The sequence below is a fragment of the Prenolepis imparis genome, unplaced genomic scaffold (assembly GCF_030444845.1).
Source record: "Prenolepis imparis isolate NDT839.2.m4 unplaced genomic scaffold, iyPreImpa1.0 SCAF_3, whole genome shotgun sequence".
Classification (NCBI taxonomy): Eukaryota; Metazoa; Arthropoda; class Insecta; order Hymenoptera; family Formicidae; genus Prenolepis; species Prenolepis imparis.
The window spans coordinates 5,292,291-5,305,827 of NW_028141161.1; the positions used below are offsets into that span (position 1 = coordinate 5,292,291).

General features: G+C 30.7%; 4 protein-coding genes across 4 annotated transcripts; 1 reads left to right on the forward strand and 3 right to left on the reverse strand.

Annotated features, from left to right (window-relative positions):
* Nucleotides 1-497: 497 nt before the first annotated feature.
* Nucleotides 498-1,696, reverse strand: LOC145934016 (uncharacterized). Its single transcript, XM_083034157.1, has 4 exons — nt 1,290-1,696; nt 941-1,142; nt 638-846; nt 498-555 (listed from the first exon to the last, which is right to left on the reverse strand). Exons 1-3 carry the CDS (start codon nt 1,374-1,376, stop codon nt 638-640), a joined length of 498 nt encoding a protein of 165 aa, XP_082890283.1. The 5' UTR covers nt 1,377-1,696; the 3' UTR covers nt 498-555.
* A 647-nt stretch (nt 1,697-2,343) lies between these two features.
* On the forward strand, nt 2,344-4,407 carry LOC145933691 (uncharacterized). Its single transcript, XM_083033665.1, has one exon. It carries the CDS (start codon nt 2,347-2,349, stop codon nt 4,405-4,407), a length of 2,061 nt encoding a protein of 686 aa, XP_082889791.1. The 5' UTR covers nt 2,344-2,346.
* A 4,202-nt stretch (nt 4,408-8,609) lies between these two features.
* On the reverse strand, nt 8,610-11,372 carry LOC145934312 (uncharacterized). Its single transcript, XM_083034678.1, has 7 exons — nt 11,098-11,372; nt 10,538-10,795; nt 10,353-10,445; nt 10,135-10,269; nt 9,853-9,984; nt 9,180-9,409; nt 8,610-8,666 (listed from the first exon to the last, which is right to left on the reverse strand). The coding sequence occupies exons 1-7, from the start codon at nt 11,297-11,299 to the stop codon at nt 8,610-8,612; spliced, it is 1,107 nt and encodes a 368-aa protein (XP_082890804.1). The 5' UTR covers nt 11,300-11,372.
* A 1,511-nt stretch (nt 11,373-12,883) lies between these two features.
* LOC145933604 (uncharacterized) lies at nt 12,884-13,438 on the reverse strand. The gene has a single exon (XM_083033450.1). The coding sequence runs from the start codon at nt 13,436-13,438 to the stop codon at nt 12,884-12,886; it is 555 nt and encodes a 184-aa protein (XP_082889576.1).
* Between the last annotated feature and the right edge of the window lie 99 nt (nt 13,439-13,537).

The following is a 13,537-nucleotide window of genomic DNA, read 5'->3' on the forward strand; positions in this document are numbered from 1 at the left end:
ATGTCTCTTTATAGCTTCCTTCGATCTTACTACTATAATTATTCTGGCGAAACAATTACATTACGACAAATAACTAGTCTTAAGCAAATATGGCTGACAAATATCTGATTTATTTAATCTTGATCGTAGATAATAAAGTGCTCGTCCTATTTAATAAATAAAAAAAATAATAAAAAAAAATAATAAAATATATATATACGATAATTAATACGATAATAATATAACAAAGTGCATTCTTAAGCTTCTTTCAATCTTATTACGAATCATATATATATGGATTTAAATCATAAGAATATATATATTTTAATTAATGAATCTTAATCATAAACAATAAAATGCTTCTACGGTGTTTCCTCTAATCTTACGAGTATATAAAGTACTTATGAAGGCAGTATGAAATAAAATAACGCAGTTTCTCGATAAGCATAATTTTAATAATTACGTAAAATACATGCGATAATAATTATTATAAAGGAACTATTAAAAATATATACGTTTGCAATCGCGCGCGCGCTCTTCAGAATAACCTGAATCGATGACGCTATCAAGGCAGTTCTGAAACAATGCACAAAAATAATGTAATGTCAAGCAATGAGATAAACCCAAGGCAAAACAAAGTAAAAGAAAGCTTACTTACCTAATTCTTATAGAATCCCGCTTGGCGTAAAACTTCTTCACGGTACTCCGCGTCTTCAAAATCATCGTACCCCGCGTCCTCACACCTCCTCACCGGCGCCGCGAAATCGATCATTCTCTGCACCCTTCTTTCAGCACGTAGTCTACTCATCTTCACTACGTTCTTCCACAAGCATACCCTCCACGGTGGTCCACAATCCCAGTCGTCCTCTAACAAACAAATAAAGGTTACATACATCGAATTATCAATTATATATTAACAAACCGCGTCAATAAAAAAAAAAAAAATTTTTAAAGAACTTACTGAGCATCTCATCGGTGATCAGAAATCTCTCTCTGAACAATCTCTCCTCCTCGCTCCATTCCTCAAATAATTTATTCAGGGAGAAAATATCATCCCCTTCCTCCTCCAGGAAAGCCTCCCAGCGCCGTCTCTCTTCGGCTCTCACTCGCCGATCTTCGCGATCCTTCTTCGTGTATTGATACACAGAAAGAATAACGTCGGGCTGAGAAAGAAAACCCTTAATTATTATATTTCCCTATCTCGATTGCCCCGTTCCAAATTATTAAGCAAATATCAAATATCATTAATATCAGAGGTAATAGCATTAATAATAAAACAGACTCATACACATTCATGAATAACTACTTACGTTCTCCTTATCAAACTCCATCACCAGAATTATCGGTAATCGCCTGATCACCACCCTCGTTTTCGAATACGGGACTTCAATTTCCATTATAAATTTTTCTTTTCTCACAACACTCTTACCACTGCAAAAACTAAAGTGCGACTGTGCGATTCTTCTTCGTTGACCTGCACGTGGAAAACCATTTTCTTTTTCCTCCCATTCCCCCTCTACTCACATACACTTCTACCTATGATATGTTTACGACTTGACACGCCCTTTCTAACTTACCAAAGACGTTAAAACACAACCTTTCCCAGCGAAAAACTACACATATGGATGCAATATCAGACCCTCGCAGCTTGGCGGCCTGATTCAGAGAACTAGCAAAATACGAAAGCGTCCTCGAAAAAATAATAACAAAAAGAGAGAAGAGAATTTTTATTTATCATTAAGCATCTATGTAAGTTAATATAGTATATATTCCTCGCTACGATAAGCTTCACCCTAAATAATTAACATCTACGCATTGGTTCTAACTGATCTAATTAAAGTAATTTTAATGAAATATATATATATCTTAAGTATAGAACGTACATATATACCCAAGTACAATTCTTATATCTTACTCAGTTGCAAAATAAAGTTATAAGACATATAGCATATATATATAAAAAAAAAAAGAAAAAAATAATAATTTACATATTCATAATTTTAGAATAAAACGTGCATATAATCTATTATAATTCCATACTTTACTCGGTGACAAAAGGATACCTCATATACTATATATATATAGATATATATATAAAGAAAAAAAAACCCCAAAAAGCACACAAAAAAAAAAAAAAAAAAAAAATATAATAATAATAAAACAATATATATATATATTTACGTATAATTAGAATAAGAATATATATATATTCAATAATAATCACATATATATATATCCTACTTGATTACAAAGCTATAGGAATACAAACATACACATATAATCATAATTTTAAAGCAATATCACATACACGAACAATTAGATTAAGAATATCTATATATATATACTTCACTATGCATTATTACAGACATGTTGTCGTACTTCGCGATTCTCGTTCTCGTTAATCCGATTCACGCTCTTATTGGATTCGATTGTGGCGGACAACACCTGAATATTACTTCGGTATCGTTGCTCGATGTTGGAGAATGCAATCTTGATATACGGAAACCCAATTCGACTGACGTCTACATGCAACTCTTACAACTCTCGGACTACAATCATGCAGAAGTCATCCAGTGCAAGGTGGAAATATCACGGACAATTTACCACTGCGGAATGCACTCGCATGTCTCCATAGTCCATAACGGAAAGGCAGATTATATCCACGAAACCGGATATACAGTGTGCCGAAGGGCATTCCAAGATGGAACATTCTCTCTCGGAGATAGCAATATCATTCACGGACTAAGAGCTAATCAGACTACTTATCACAGTCTCACCTTAGCCGGACGCACTAATAACGACGGAACCTGCAAAGGCACTCAGTACTCCGACCCTTACGGAACCTGGGACAACGTCGTTGTTCAAGCCGTCGTCAAGATCTCCTTGAGGACATCGCACGTTCCCGTACAATTAAACTCCGGAAAAATAATATTAAAATCCGGAACCATTTGTCTCTTGAGCGAAGGATTTTGCATCGATTCCGAAAACGGATACTCGTATTGGAAATCCTTGCCAACATCTGCTTGCAATTTCCATCAATATGACGTTCTTTATGAGGGTTTAGCAACTAAAATTACAGATAATTCAACTAACCCTCTTTCTCCAATTATTTATAGTCTGACTACGCAGGACGTCACGTTCGCACTTACGAAGACAAAAGAACAACCCTTGTGCGGATACACTTTATTTCGCACAGAGCACCCTAAGCTCTTTATCCTAGAGACAAAGCAAGGCGATACCTTCGCCAGCCGAGGTATCATCCCCGTGGACAACCTGGATATATTCACATATATGAATTCTAAATTCGTGTATGTGGAAAAACACATCCGACAACAAATGACTTCATTATATTATAATGTTATGCAACAAAAATGCGAATTAGAAAGACAGGTAATCACCAACGCCCTGTCTTTCGCTACTCTTCAACCAGATGAATTCGCATATCGCCTTATGAAAGGACCCGGCTATATGGCAGTTACAACCGGGGAAACCACGCACATCGTCAAATGCATACCTGTAGATGTTGTAGTAAGGAAAACAAAGGAATGTTACACGGAATTACCTGTAACCACCCGCAACACTTCCTTGTTTCTCACCCCGAAATCCCGGATAATTTCTAAATATGGAAATCAAAGGGAATGCAGTTTTGAATTACCAACTATGTACCGTATCGAGGATACATGGGTTCAATTTACACCTGAACCTCAAATCAGACAGTTACCTCCGCAACAATTAAAACCAATGACGACATTAACCTGGGATTATTTGACGCCAGGAGCCCTCGCTGTCAGCGGAATATACTCCGAAGAAGATATAGAAAAACTGAGGGATCACATTATGTTCCCCGCAGAGAAACCCGCTCTTCTAAATACAATTGCAAGAGGAATTACGGGATACTCCATTAACTCCGACGCTGTCTCCATGTATAATTTATTGGACGAAGCCTCTCTCAATAAAATTGCCGAGAGTGCCGCCTCACGAGTATGGACCGGATTTATTTCATTCGGATCCGCAACCGCTGGAATCCTTGGCATTCTAATAATTATTCGCATCATAAAAGTCTTCGTCGATACAGCTATTCACGGTTATGCCTTACATTCCGCCTATGGATGGAGCATGCATTTGGCTGGAGCCATTTGGAGCTCTCTCACTCATCTACTACTTCATCTCGCACGAGGACCTGTCGATAGGACCGATAATAAAAAACCAGCCAAGGGACCACCGTCACCTTCTGCTCCTGAAGACCTCTCCAAGGAACCTACCGTAATCATTAATGGGTTTTCAAGACCAAATGATACTGCCTCATCCAACATCGAATCAGCAACTACTAATAATGTTTCTGATATTAATTCATATCAGAATTTAAGAGATCGTTTAAAAGATCTCGAACAAATTCCTTCGAATACATCGCAATTTGTTCTTAAATAAGGGGGGAGGTGTAACGTCCCGTCATTTTCGCGAAACCATATTTTTGCGCGCTACTGTTTTTCCTGCGCCAATACTTAAAATTTAAGGATAATTAATGATTTTCCTCTTTACATATAATTGTTTAGACTAAAATCAAGCATTTATATTATTAATTACTAACCATACCAAATCTAGGGTCTCCAGTTATCTAGTTCTAACTAGCCGCTACCAGGAACTAGCGATCCGACCAATCAAACGTCATCCGAGACCCCTGAGCGTATACTTCAACTAACCAGTTATTATTAAATGAAACTAACCCTTAGCAATAAGAATATATTTTAATCATGACTAACCCTTATATATGAATATTCAATATTAATTAAACAATATAATAATATTATTTATGGAATCAGAAACATAATAACTTGTCGAACTTTTACTTAACAATTTAAGACTTATAATAATGAGTTTTAGAAGTATTTTAATCACTGACAGAATTATTATGAGGAAGGTTCCATAAATCCTTATCTTGCGATGCATTGTAACGACAAGCCTGCGACAAGCATTCGATGAATTACTAAAAGTGTTCAAACACTTAATATTTTAAGATTTCATCCGCAATTATATTTACGAAGCCTTATTTCAGTCATTAAATGATTTCGATAACAAACCCAAGATTATTAAGATTTATTGAGTAAATTATTAAATGAAGAGACTTATAAATAAGGCCCAAGTGGATATAATTAAAGAGAATATTTTATTATAGAATTAAGTCAAACGAGAACAAGAAAGTCTCGATATTACGTTATGGAATCATAATTCTATAATTTAGAAATAACTTAATCTTACCCTATTGCATTAAACTCAAGTTTTATTATAAATTATCAATCATTAAAAATGATTGATACATAAAAGTACCTATATCGATATATAGGTACTTTTATGTATCAATAGACGTTTCTTTTTCCAATTTGGAGTTTATTAAATAATATATTTAATAATAATATATATTTGATTAAATAATATATTTTTAAAAATAATAACAAGTAGAATTTCGTGTTTTGTAATATTCTAATAACATAAAAACAAAATTCTTTTTTTTTTTAATTTAGCATCTATTATATCTCTCATTCATTAAATATATGCGATTATGATATTGTTTTATGTAATAAAAAATTTAACAAAAACTAAATTTTTTAAATATAACAAACCAGGAAATATGGAGACACAGTAAATTTTATATCATATTCCTTTTTATGTTTTATAGCGATTACAAGTCTTTGTCTGATGTTCTTCATTATGTTTCAATTTTTGCCAAATTTTCTCGATGTCATTATACCGCTTAACGAATCTCGAGAACATAGTTTCGCATATTCAGTTGAATATTTTGTCGATCAGAAACGATATTTTTATCCTATTTTAATACATGGTCTATTGGCTGCTAGCTTGGGAGGCGTTGCAGTAATCGCTACTGGCTGTATGCTTGCAGGATACATATTGCGTTATTAAAGGCGACTGGAAGTTTGCCTATTACCGTACGTCATATAGAAAGTATTATTCGTATGGCAGAAGCTAGTGCTAAAATGCATTTGAGAGATCACGTTCAAGAAAACGATATGAATCTTGCCATCAGAATAATTCTCGATAGTTTTGTGGATACGCAAAAATATTCCGTTATGAAATCTATGCGCCAGGTATCTCTTTTTAGAATATCTATTTTTTTCATATGTAGTTTCAATCTGCATTTAATCCGAAAAGGCATTTAATCTAAATTTTTTTCAATACACATGTAAATTTCATTACAGACGTTCCAGAAATATCTATCATATAAGAAAGACCATAGTGAACTCTTATATTACATACTATGACAAATCACTCTAGATACTTTGGCGTTTCAAAAGGCGTTTCACTTTGGCGTTTTGCATGGCGGACGTATCACGACTGTCGAAATTTCAGAGAAAGATTTATTGGAACGGGTAATGTAAAAGATTTAAATGAAATTTGAAAGTTATATATATTGAGTTAACAAAGTATATAATCAACCACAAATTATTTCAATGACTTGGATTGAAAAAATCTTTTTATCTTATTTTAATGTCTAATATTTATATAGAAAAAAAATCTAACTTTATTATTTTTAATATCATAAAAATAATTGATTCAGGTTAATGATCGTATTTTGAGAGATATCTTTCCATCTATCTTTGATTGCCGAAACAACCAAGGATTTAGGAACATTTGTGTATAAAGACTTAACATCCAAGGATCATGCATTCATTATCTTTAATATTAGCGCTCTTAATGCCTCTTCCAAACGACCAGCTATCCCTTACATGTGAAACAGGCCTCTTAACAGACCGAGATATAATGTCCCTCAAGTATACCGCTAGATTGTACGTAGGACTGCCAATAGAGGATACAATAAGTCGCAATGGAAAGTCTTTTTTATGCACCTTTGGTAGGCCATATATTCTAGGAAGATTCCCATTACTGCAAGCCAAACGCTTGAAAGTCATTTCATCAATTATATCGTTTTGTCGCCATGATCGCATTAAAGAGTTTAAGTTATTAGTCAATTTTTTTAAAGGATCTTTATCAAGCTTCTTATAAGTACTAGTGTCCGCAAGTAAAGATGTCATATTGTTTATATAATCAATTCTGTTCAAAACGACCGTGATCTGACCCTTGTCGGCCTTTGTGACAAATAAGTCTTTGTTATTTTTAAGGAATCTATCACATTGTTGGTATTGAAAGCGAATTACGTTATCAATATATTTTGGATGTTTTTTGCTATGCAAAAATTTTTTAATAGAGTTTACAAATCCATTTTTTATAGTTTCCTTAGATTCATCAGATATCTTGTTATTATTCGTTTCAAAATTTTTTATATGTTCTATAGCTACGAAGGCACGATCTTTAGGATTCTGACAATTAAGATTAAGACTAAATTTTTCACCCAAGCACAGTATATTTTGAACAGAATTGGGAAGAGTTTTATCGCTCAGATTTATAAGCCATTTAGATTTGTCAATGTTTTCCAGAAAATTATCCTTAACTATATGTTTGTCTAAAATATTATTGAATTTATCGACAAGTCTGTTTTTCTGAGTATTCATTAGCTGAGATAAACCTTCATAGTTATAAGAGTAAAATTCATCAAGAAAAGAATCAGATAACAAGGATGACAATTCACATTCGATATTATATCGTTTATTTTTTAAAAATCTAATGTTAAGATGTAGATCTTTTATTTCAAAATTTAATAAAGTTTTCTTGTTCTTTTCCATCAGATTATAATTTAATCTAGAGACCCAGTTACTATGAAACGTGAGATTAAACCGTAAATTGCTGATATGCGCCGGAAGAACATCATAACTGCGACATTTTAGTAGGAATTTAAGTTGTTGTTCTGATTCCATGATCTTCCTGTTCATCCAATTTTTTAAACAGATAATATGTTCCTTTCCATATTTTCTCGAGATTTCATCGAAAAAACTTCTTATTTCAATCAACACCATTATTAGGTCCAGGTGTGTAAATAACAAAATGTAAGATGTGATTGCCAGTCGAATTTTAAAAACAAGGTTAAGAGTATTTTATTGACCAACACTGGCTAAAGCAATAATTCTTTTATTACGACGTTTCGACCCTAAATTGGGTCCTCTTCAGGCTACAAAAATTGATCACAATACAGAGTCGTTAATACATTTAGATAACACTTTTGATTTATAGTAATAATATTGTAATTAGTAATACCTATTCTTTAATGTAACGTGGTAAACCCTATACGCACATGATGTTATGTTAAAATGTGAGTTAAAATTGACAGAATCATAGTCAGTATCAATTTTTAATCCAAATGTTTTCCGTAAGTTATGAAAAATGTATATTCTAACATTATTAGATTATTTAAGAAAATTTAAAAAATGTATAAATTTTTAAAAAGTAAAAATATTTCTAAAAATATTTCTCTGTAAAAATATTTTATTTATATTATGATTATTTTATACATTTTAAATATATAAGAAGATATATGCGTATCTAAAAAACAATAAATATATGCCGAATATTTATGCTACGTAATAAATAATACATATAACATATACATATAAAATAATAAAAAACAAAAAAAAATTATGCCATCCCAAGTTTTGAACCTGGGATCCCACAATTACTACTATTACCGTCGTATTAACGACGCGACTTTTGACTTCGAAAATGACTTATTTCTTGGGAATGTAGTTAATAGTTACTGCATTGGCCACTACTACGATATGGCGCTGAAATCAGTGAGAAATGCCGGTCTCGCCAGGTCTTTTTCTTTCATAATAATAACTACTTTCATGCTACCATCTTATTATTTCTTTTATAAGTATATAATTATTGATGTAAAATAAGGAAGCAAATAAAAGCTAATAATAATAAATAATGTAAAAATAATAATGTTATGAATGCTATGTACTATAAAAATGTATATAAATTCTTTATTATAGCTTCCTTATTTTACATCAATAATTATGTACTTATAAAAGAAATAGTAGGATGGTAGCGTAGCATGAAAGTAGTTATTATTATGAAAGAAATAGTAAAATAAAATGGTAACGATACATGTGATATGCAATATACTACATACATGTAATATGCAATACTACTTATATGTGATATATTATATTTTTTTCATAATAATATGATTAAATAAAATCTATATATATTTAAAAAATTCAAAAATAGTGTTAGAAAAATGTATATGATTTCATTTTGTAACGTCGAAATACACAAGACATTCAACTTACCATTTCATTTCGATATAATGAATCATTATTTAATTTGTTTTCCATTGATTGTAAATCAGTTTCAGTTTTTAACGGTAGATCTTGATAGATATCTATTGTTTCTTTTTCTTTGGCCTCAAATGTGATTGAAATTTTCTTTAGAATAAGTTTTTGACATCTTTCTATAGAGTTTAGTTTTAATTCTAAACTTATAAATTTATTAATGACAAATCGTTCGTACGGGTCAGATTCTATAAAAAATATTCAAAACACATGTTGGTTATATTTATAATTATATCCCAAACACCACGTATTTTCAAAAAATGTATAGAATAGAGGACAAGACGTTCTCTAAACATCTTTTGAATATATGTACTTTAAATTAAAGATATATGTACAGATAAAATATTAAATATAAAAAATGTAAGATACATATGTGTGATGTAAGATGTATAAAAATAAAATATAAAATCTATATATATTTAAAAAATTCAAAAATAGTGTTAGAAAAATGTTAGGAAAAATAGTTTAAGAATAAATGTGTGTGTATACTATATAATTCTGAACTACATTATAAATAATCAAGTAATTGAAATTGAAATAAAGAATTATACATATACACTAAAATATACAATATAATATATATATATATAAAAAGTCGTAACTAAAATAAATGAAATTATGTGCATTATACTTTGCTTATTAATCAATGAATTTGATGATGCCTTGTTTTTCAATTGAATTGGCATGTTTGCATTAACTTCATCGACTTCATCAAACAATTGTTCTGCGGATGCATCAAGCACATTTTTATTACAATGCAGAGCTAAAAATAAAATGTTTATGTTATCATATTATTCCAACATAATTTTTAAAATTTAAAAATACTAGGAAAAATTAGTAAAACAGTAAATGTTATATTTTTATAATATATAAAAAATAATCGTAACTAAATAAATAAAATTGTGCATTGTACCTTGCTTATAAAATAAATTTGACGATGTTTTATTTCCTAGTTGAATTGGCAATTGTACATTAACTTCATCATCGGTTTCATCAAACGATGATTGTTCTGCGGGTGCATCAATCAAATTTTTATTGCAATTTAGAGCTGAAAATAATAAAATGTTTTTATTATATTATAAATGTTTATATAATATTTTAATAATTATAATGAATAAGTTAAAATCATACATGAATCATCTGTTCTTTTTTCTATATTTGTGTTTATGTTTGCAAACTTCTTTATTTGTGTTGCTGTACATTTTCTTTCCAAATTATTAACATCTGTAATTCATAAACAGTGTTCTATTATTAAAATATTTTCCCTACTTAAATCTATTATTGTTACTTTTATATTATTATTAGATCGTACTTACCTTTTGGTGCATTTTTTGTAATTTTCGATGTTTTACTAGTTTCTGCAGTCATGGAATGCTTGTTTGGAAACTTTGGAATTTCTGAGACTAGTATCATTTCGTCTGATGATTCATCAGCATCGTTACTTGTTTCGTCAACAATTTTAGCAGCTCTAATTTTTCTCGACTTTTTTAAATTTTCTTCTATATCAGCGCCAGAGTTAATGTCGGATAATTCTTCGGCATCTTTTAGCTTTTTCCTTGCCACTCCATAGTTTTCTGAAAAAGTTTTTTTTAAATAAAACAGTAAATAATTTAATACAAATTTAATTTTATAAAATCATATTTTTTTATATTATTACAAAATAGCAACATATATATAGTGGCGGCCTAAAGCTATTTAATGTATCTTAATTACGATTTTAACATAAAAAGATTGAAATTTATGAAATGTGAGACATTTATTTTTTAAACAAGGGATCTTAAAAAGTTGGCCGCCACTGTATATTTATTATTTATTGTAAAAGAATAGTTCAGAATAATATATACAAAAAATATAACTATATTACTTACTATATTACGAAATGTTCCATATATTTTTCGAATAGGATGCTCCAACCAAGTACATTCTGGCTCCTCCCTCAATTTAACTGCTTTATCATACCGCTTGTTGTTCGTAAAATTTGGCCAAAAAGCTTTTTTTAAGTCTCCACTTAACCAATTATTTGGTGTAACTTGCAGTCCATCTTCGAATTCCACGATTGCATAAAATTTATCAGTCATTCTGTGTCAATGAATATTAATTACTTATATTTCATTGTGTATTAATGGGAAAACTGCGTATTTAACATTTTCGTGTGGCAATTTGACATATTTTTTTATCACATTTTTCAATAGCCATGATTTCAAATCTGATAATGATTTTACGGAATAAATCCCAAGCAACGATGATGAGCAAAGTATATTAAATAAATCTTCCTTTTCCAAAAATTCGTATCCAATAATAACTGGAATATTTCGTTTTTTGCAGTGTGCCACGTTTTCAATACATACTATAGCACCGCAATTTAAACCACAACAATTATCTGCATGTGAGCCAGTTTTAAATGTTATTCCGTTGACATATTTGATAATTTTATATTGTGGATTATTGCAGTCGAGTAAAAGTGGACCATCGTCATGTAATGTAATTAAAGTGGGATGTATCAGGATAGAATCTGACAAATTAGTCAATGTACTTAATCTACTTGATGTACTTAAATTTTCTTTTTCAATACATCTTCGTACTACTTGTTCCAAAGGTTTTTCTGCTTTTTTGAGATATTTTTTAAACACTTGCATGTGGTTCTCAAACCTGAACGCATTAAAATTGTCGAGTAGTCCAAATTTTTTTACATCGTCAACAAGATGTACGAGACTATGAATATTATGCGACACGTTTTGCACTCCATAAATCTTGATAAATGTTTTGATAAAAAAAAGAATCATATCTTGTGCATAAGATAAATGTTCATCATACAAAATTTTTGAACACAAGATTCTAATAATAACATGCAGTGTCATAAAATGGTGTGTACACACTTTTTTTCAATATTGAGTTGAAAGCCAATGGACCTGTATACAACAATATTTGTCTATATTCCGTAGCTTTCCATAATTTAATGTAATCTATTTTGCGTGGCTTTCTTGCGAATTCTACAGGTATCGATGGCTTTAATTGAGTTGTTAGACGTGTTGATATTTCTTCAATGGCTCTATGTTGTAGCCGATAATAGAATTCTCCATTCAACCATAAATACATTAATTTCCGCATAATTCCCAAACACACTAGGTGCATATAATCCATGGGAACATTTGTAACTGCTTTGAAATGAGGTATTTTGAGTAGACTGCATGTTATATCTGGCTTATGATAACTGTCATCAATTTTTTGAATAAAATCATTATCTGATCTAATTGGTGCATCAATTTGTGGGAAGCATATACGATTTCCGACATATTCTCCTTCTGTTGTGCATTTAGTGCAACTTGAATATCCGGAATGCCCTTTTACACATAGCACAAATGCTTTTGCCGGTGTATCACATATTAATGCTTCTATTCTGCATTGTATATTACGACTATTGACATATATTCCATTTTCACACATTTCTGCAGACTCGTTCACAAAATCTTTTAAAAAATCATTAACATTTGCAGGTTTTTCAGTTCCATGATAAATTCCTATTGTAAATACATTATTATATGGAAAAATTGAACCAAGTATGGGCCAAAATTGTTGTTGCGATGATTTTGAGAGTGGTAATCCATCGACATTAATAGCAATTTTTATACTATCAATATTGTTCTTCATGGAGGTTAATATATTCAACATAGACTTTTGCCAAAATGATAGTAAATTCCTGGCTCTACTACACGTATATCTTGTTTTCTCGGAGTTTTTAAAAGTGAACGTGCATCTACAGATAATGATGAAAAACATGAATGTTTTTTTAATCTTTGAAGTAATGCTTTTAGAGCCGTATGTGAAATTTGGTGTTGCACAGCCCAGATAGCAAGATCATTTTTCAAATTGTCATCTGTTACATTTGCATCTTCAGATGCTAAATCAGTTTGTGATTCATAAGAATCGCTAACGGAAGACTGTTGCATGTTTGATATATTGTTACTACTTTCGTTCCACTCGTGAACATTATAATTTTCGATTACAGCATTCTCAGCAGCTTGAATGTTTTTTACTTCTGAATTTACTATAGAAACATTTTCCAAGTGTTCTGTGCATTTATAAGTAATGTTACTATATGACGCTGTAGTCGTACTTAATAAAGCATCGCAAACAATTTCGGATTCTTGTACAGCTAATCTTTTTAAATGTCGTTTTGATACACATGCAGCGTCTTTTTTTGAGCACTTTTTATCCATTTTTTTTCTTTTCTGTTAACATATTGTGAAACTGATAAATATATTAACTATTAAATATATAATTTAATATTTAATTATTATGTCGATATTATAATATAT

Bases quoted from the DNA above. Each gene is read 5' to 3' on its own strand.
- LOC145934016 (XM_083034157.1), bottom strand. From the start codon at position 1,376: ATGGAAATTGAAGTCCCGTATTCGAAAACGAGGGTGGTGATCAGGCGA. The intron at 1,143-1,289 runs GTAAGTAGTTAT...TTTCTTTCTCAG, and splicing joins TGGAGTTTGATAAGGAGAAC to CCCGACGTTATTCTTTCTGT. The intron at 847-940 runs GTAAGTTCTTTA...TTTGTTTGTTAG, and splicing joins GATCACCGATGAGATGCTCA to AGGACGACTGGGATTGTGGA.
- LOC145933691 (XM_083033665.1), top strand. From the start codon at position 2,347: ATGTTGTCGTACTTCGCGATTCTCGTTCTCGTTAATCCGATTCACGCT.
- LOC145934312 (XM_083034678.1), bottom strand. From the start codon at position 11,299: ATGACTGATAAATTTTATGCAATCGTGGAATTCGAAGATGGACTGCAA. The intron at 10,270-10,352 runs GTATGATTTTAA...TATTATTTTCAG, and splicing joins AAAAAGAACAGATGATTCAT to CTCTAAATTGCAATAAAAAT. The intron at 9,985-10,134 runs GTACAATGCACA...TTTTATTTTTAG, and splicing joins AAATTTATTTTATAAGCAAG to CTCTGCATTGTAATAAAAAT.
- LOC145933604 (XM_083033450.1), bottom strand. From the start codon at position 13,438: ATGGATAAAAAGTGCTCAAAAAAAGACGCTGCATGTGTATCAAAACGA.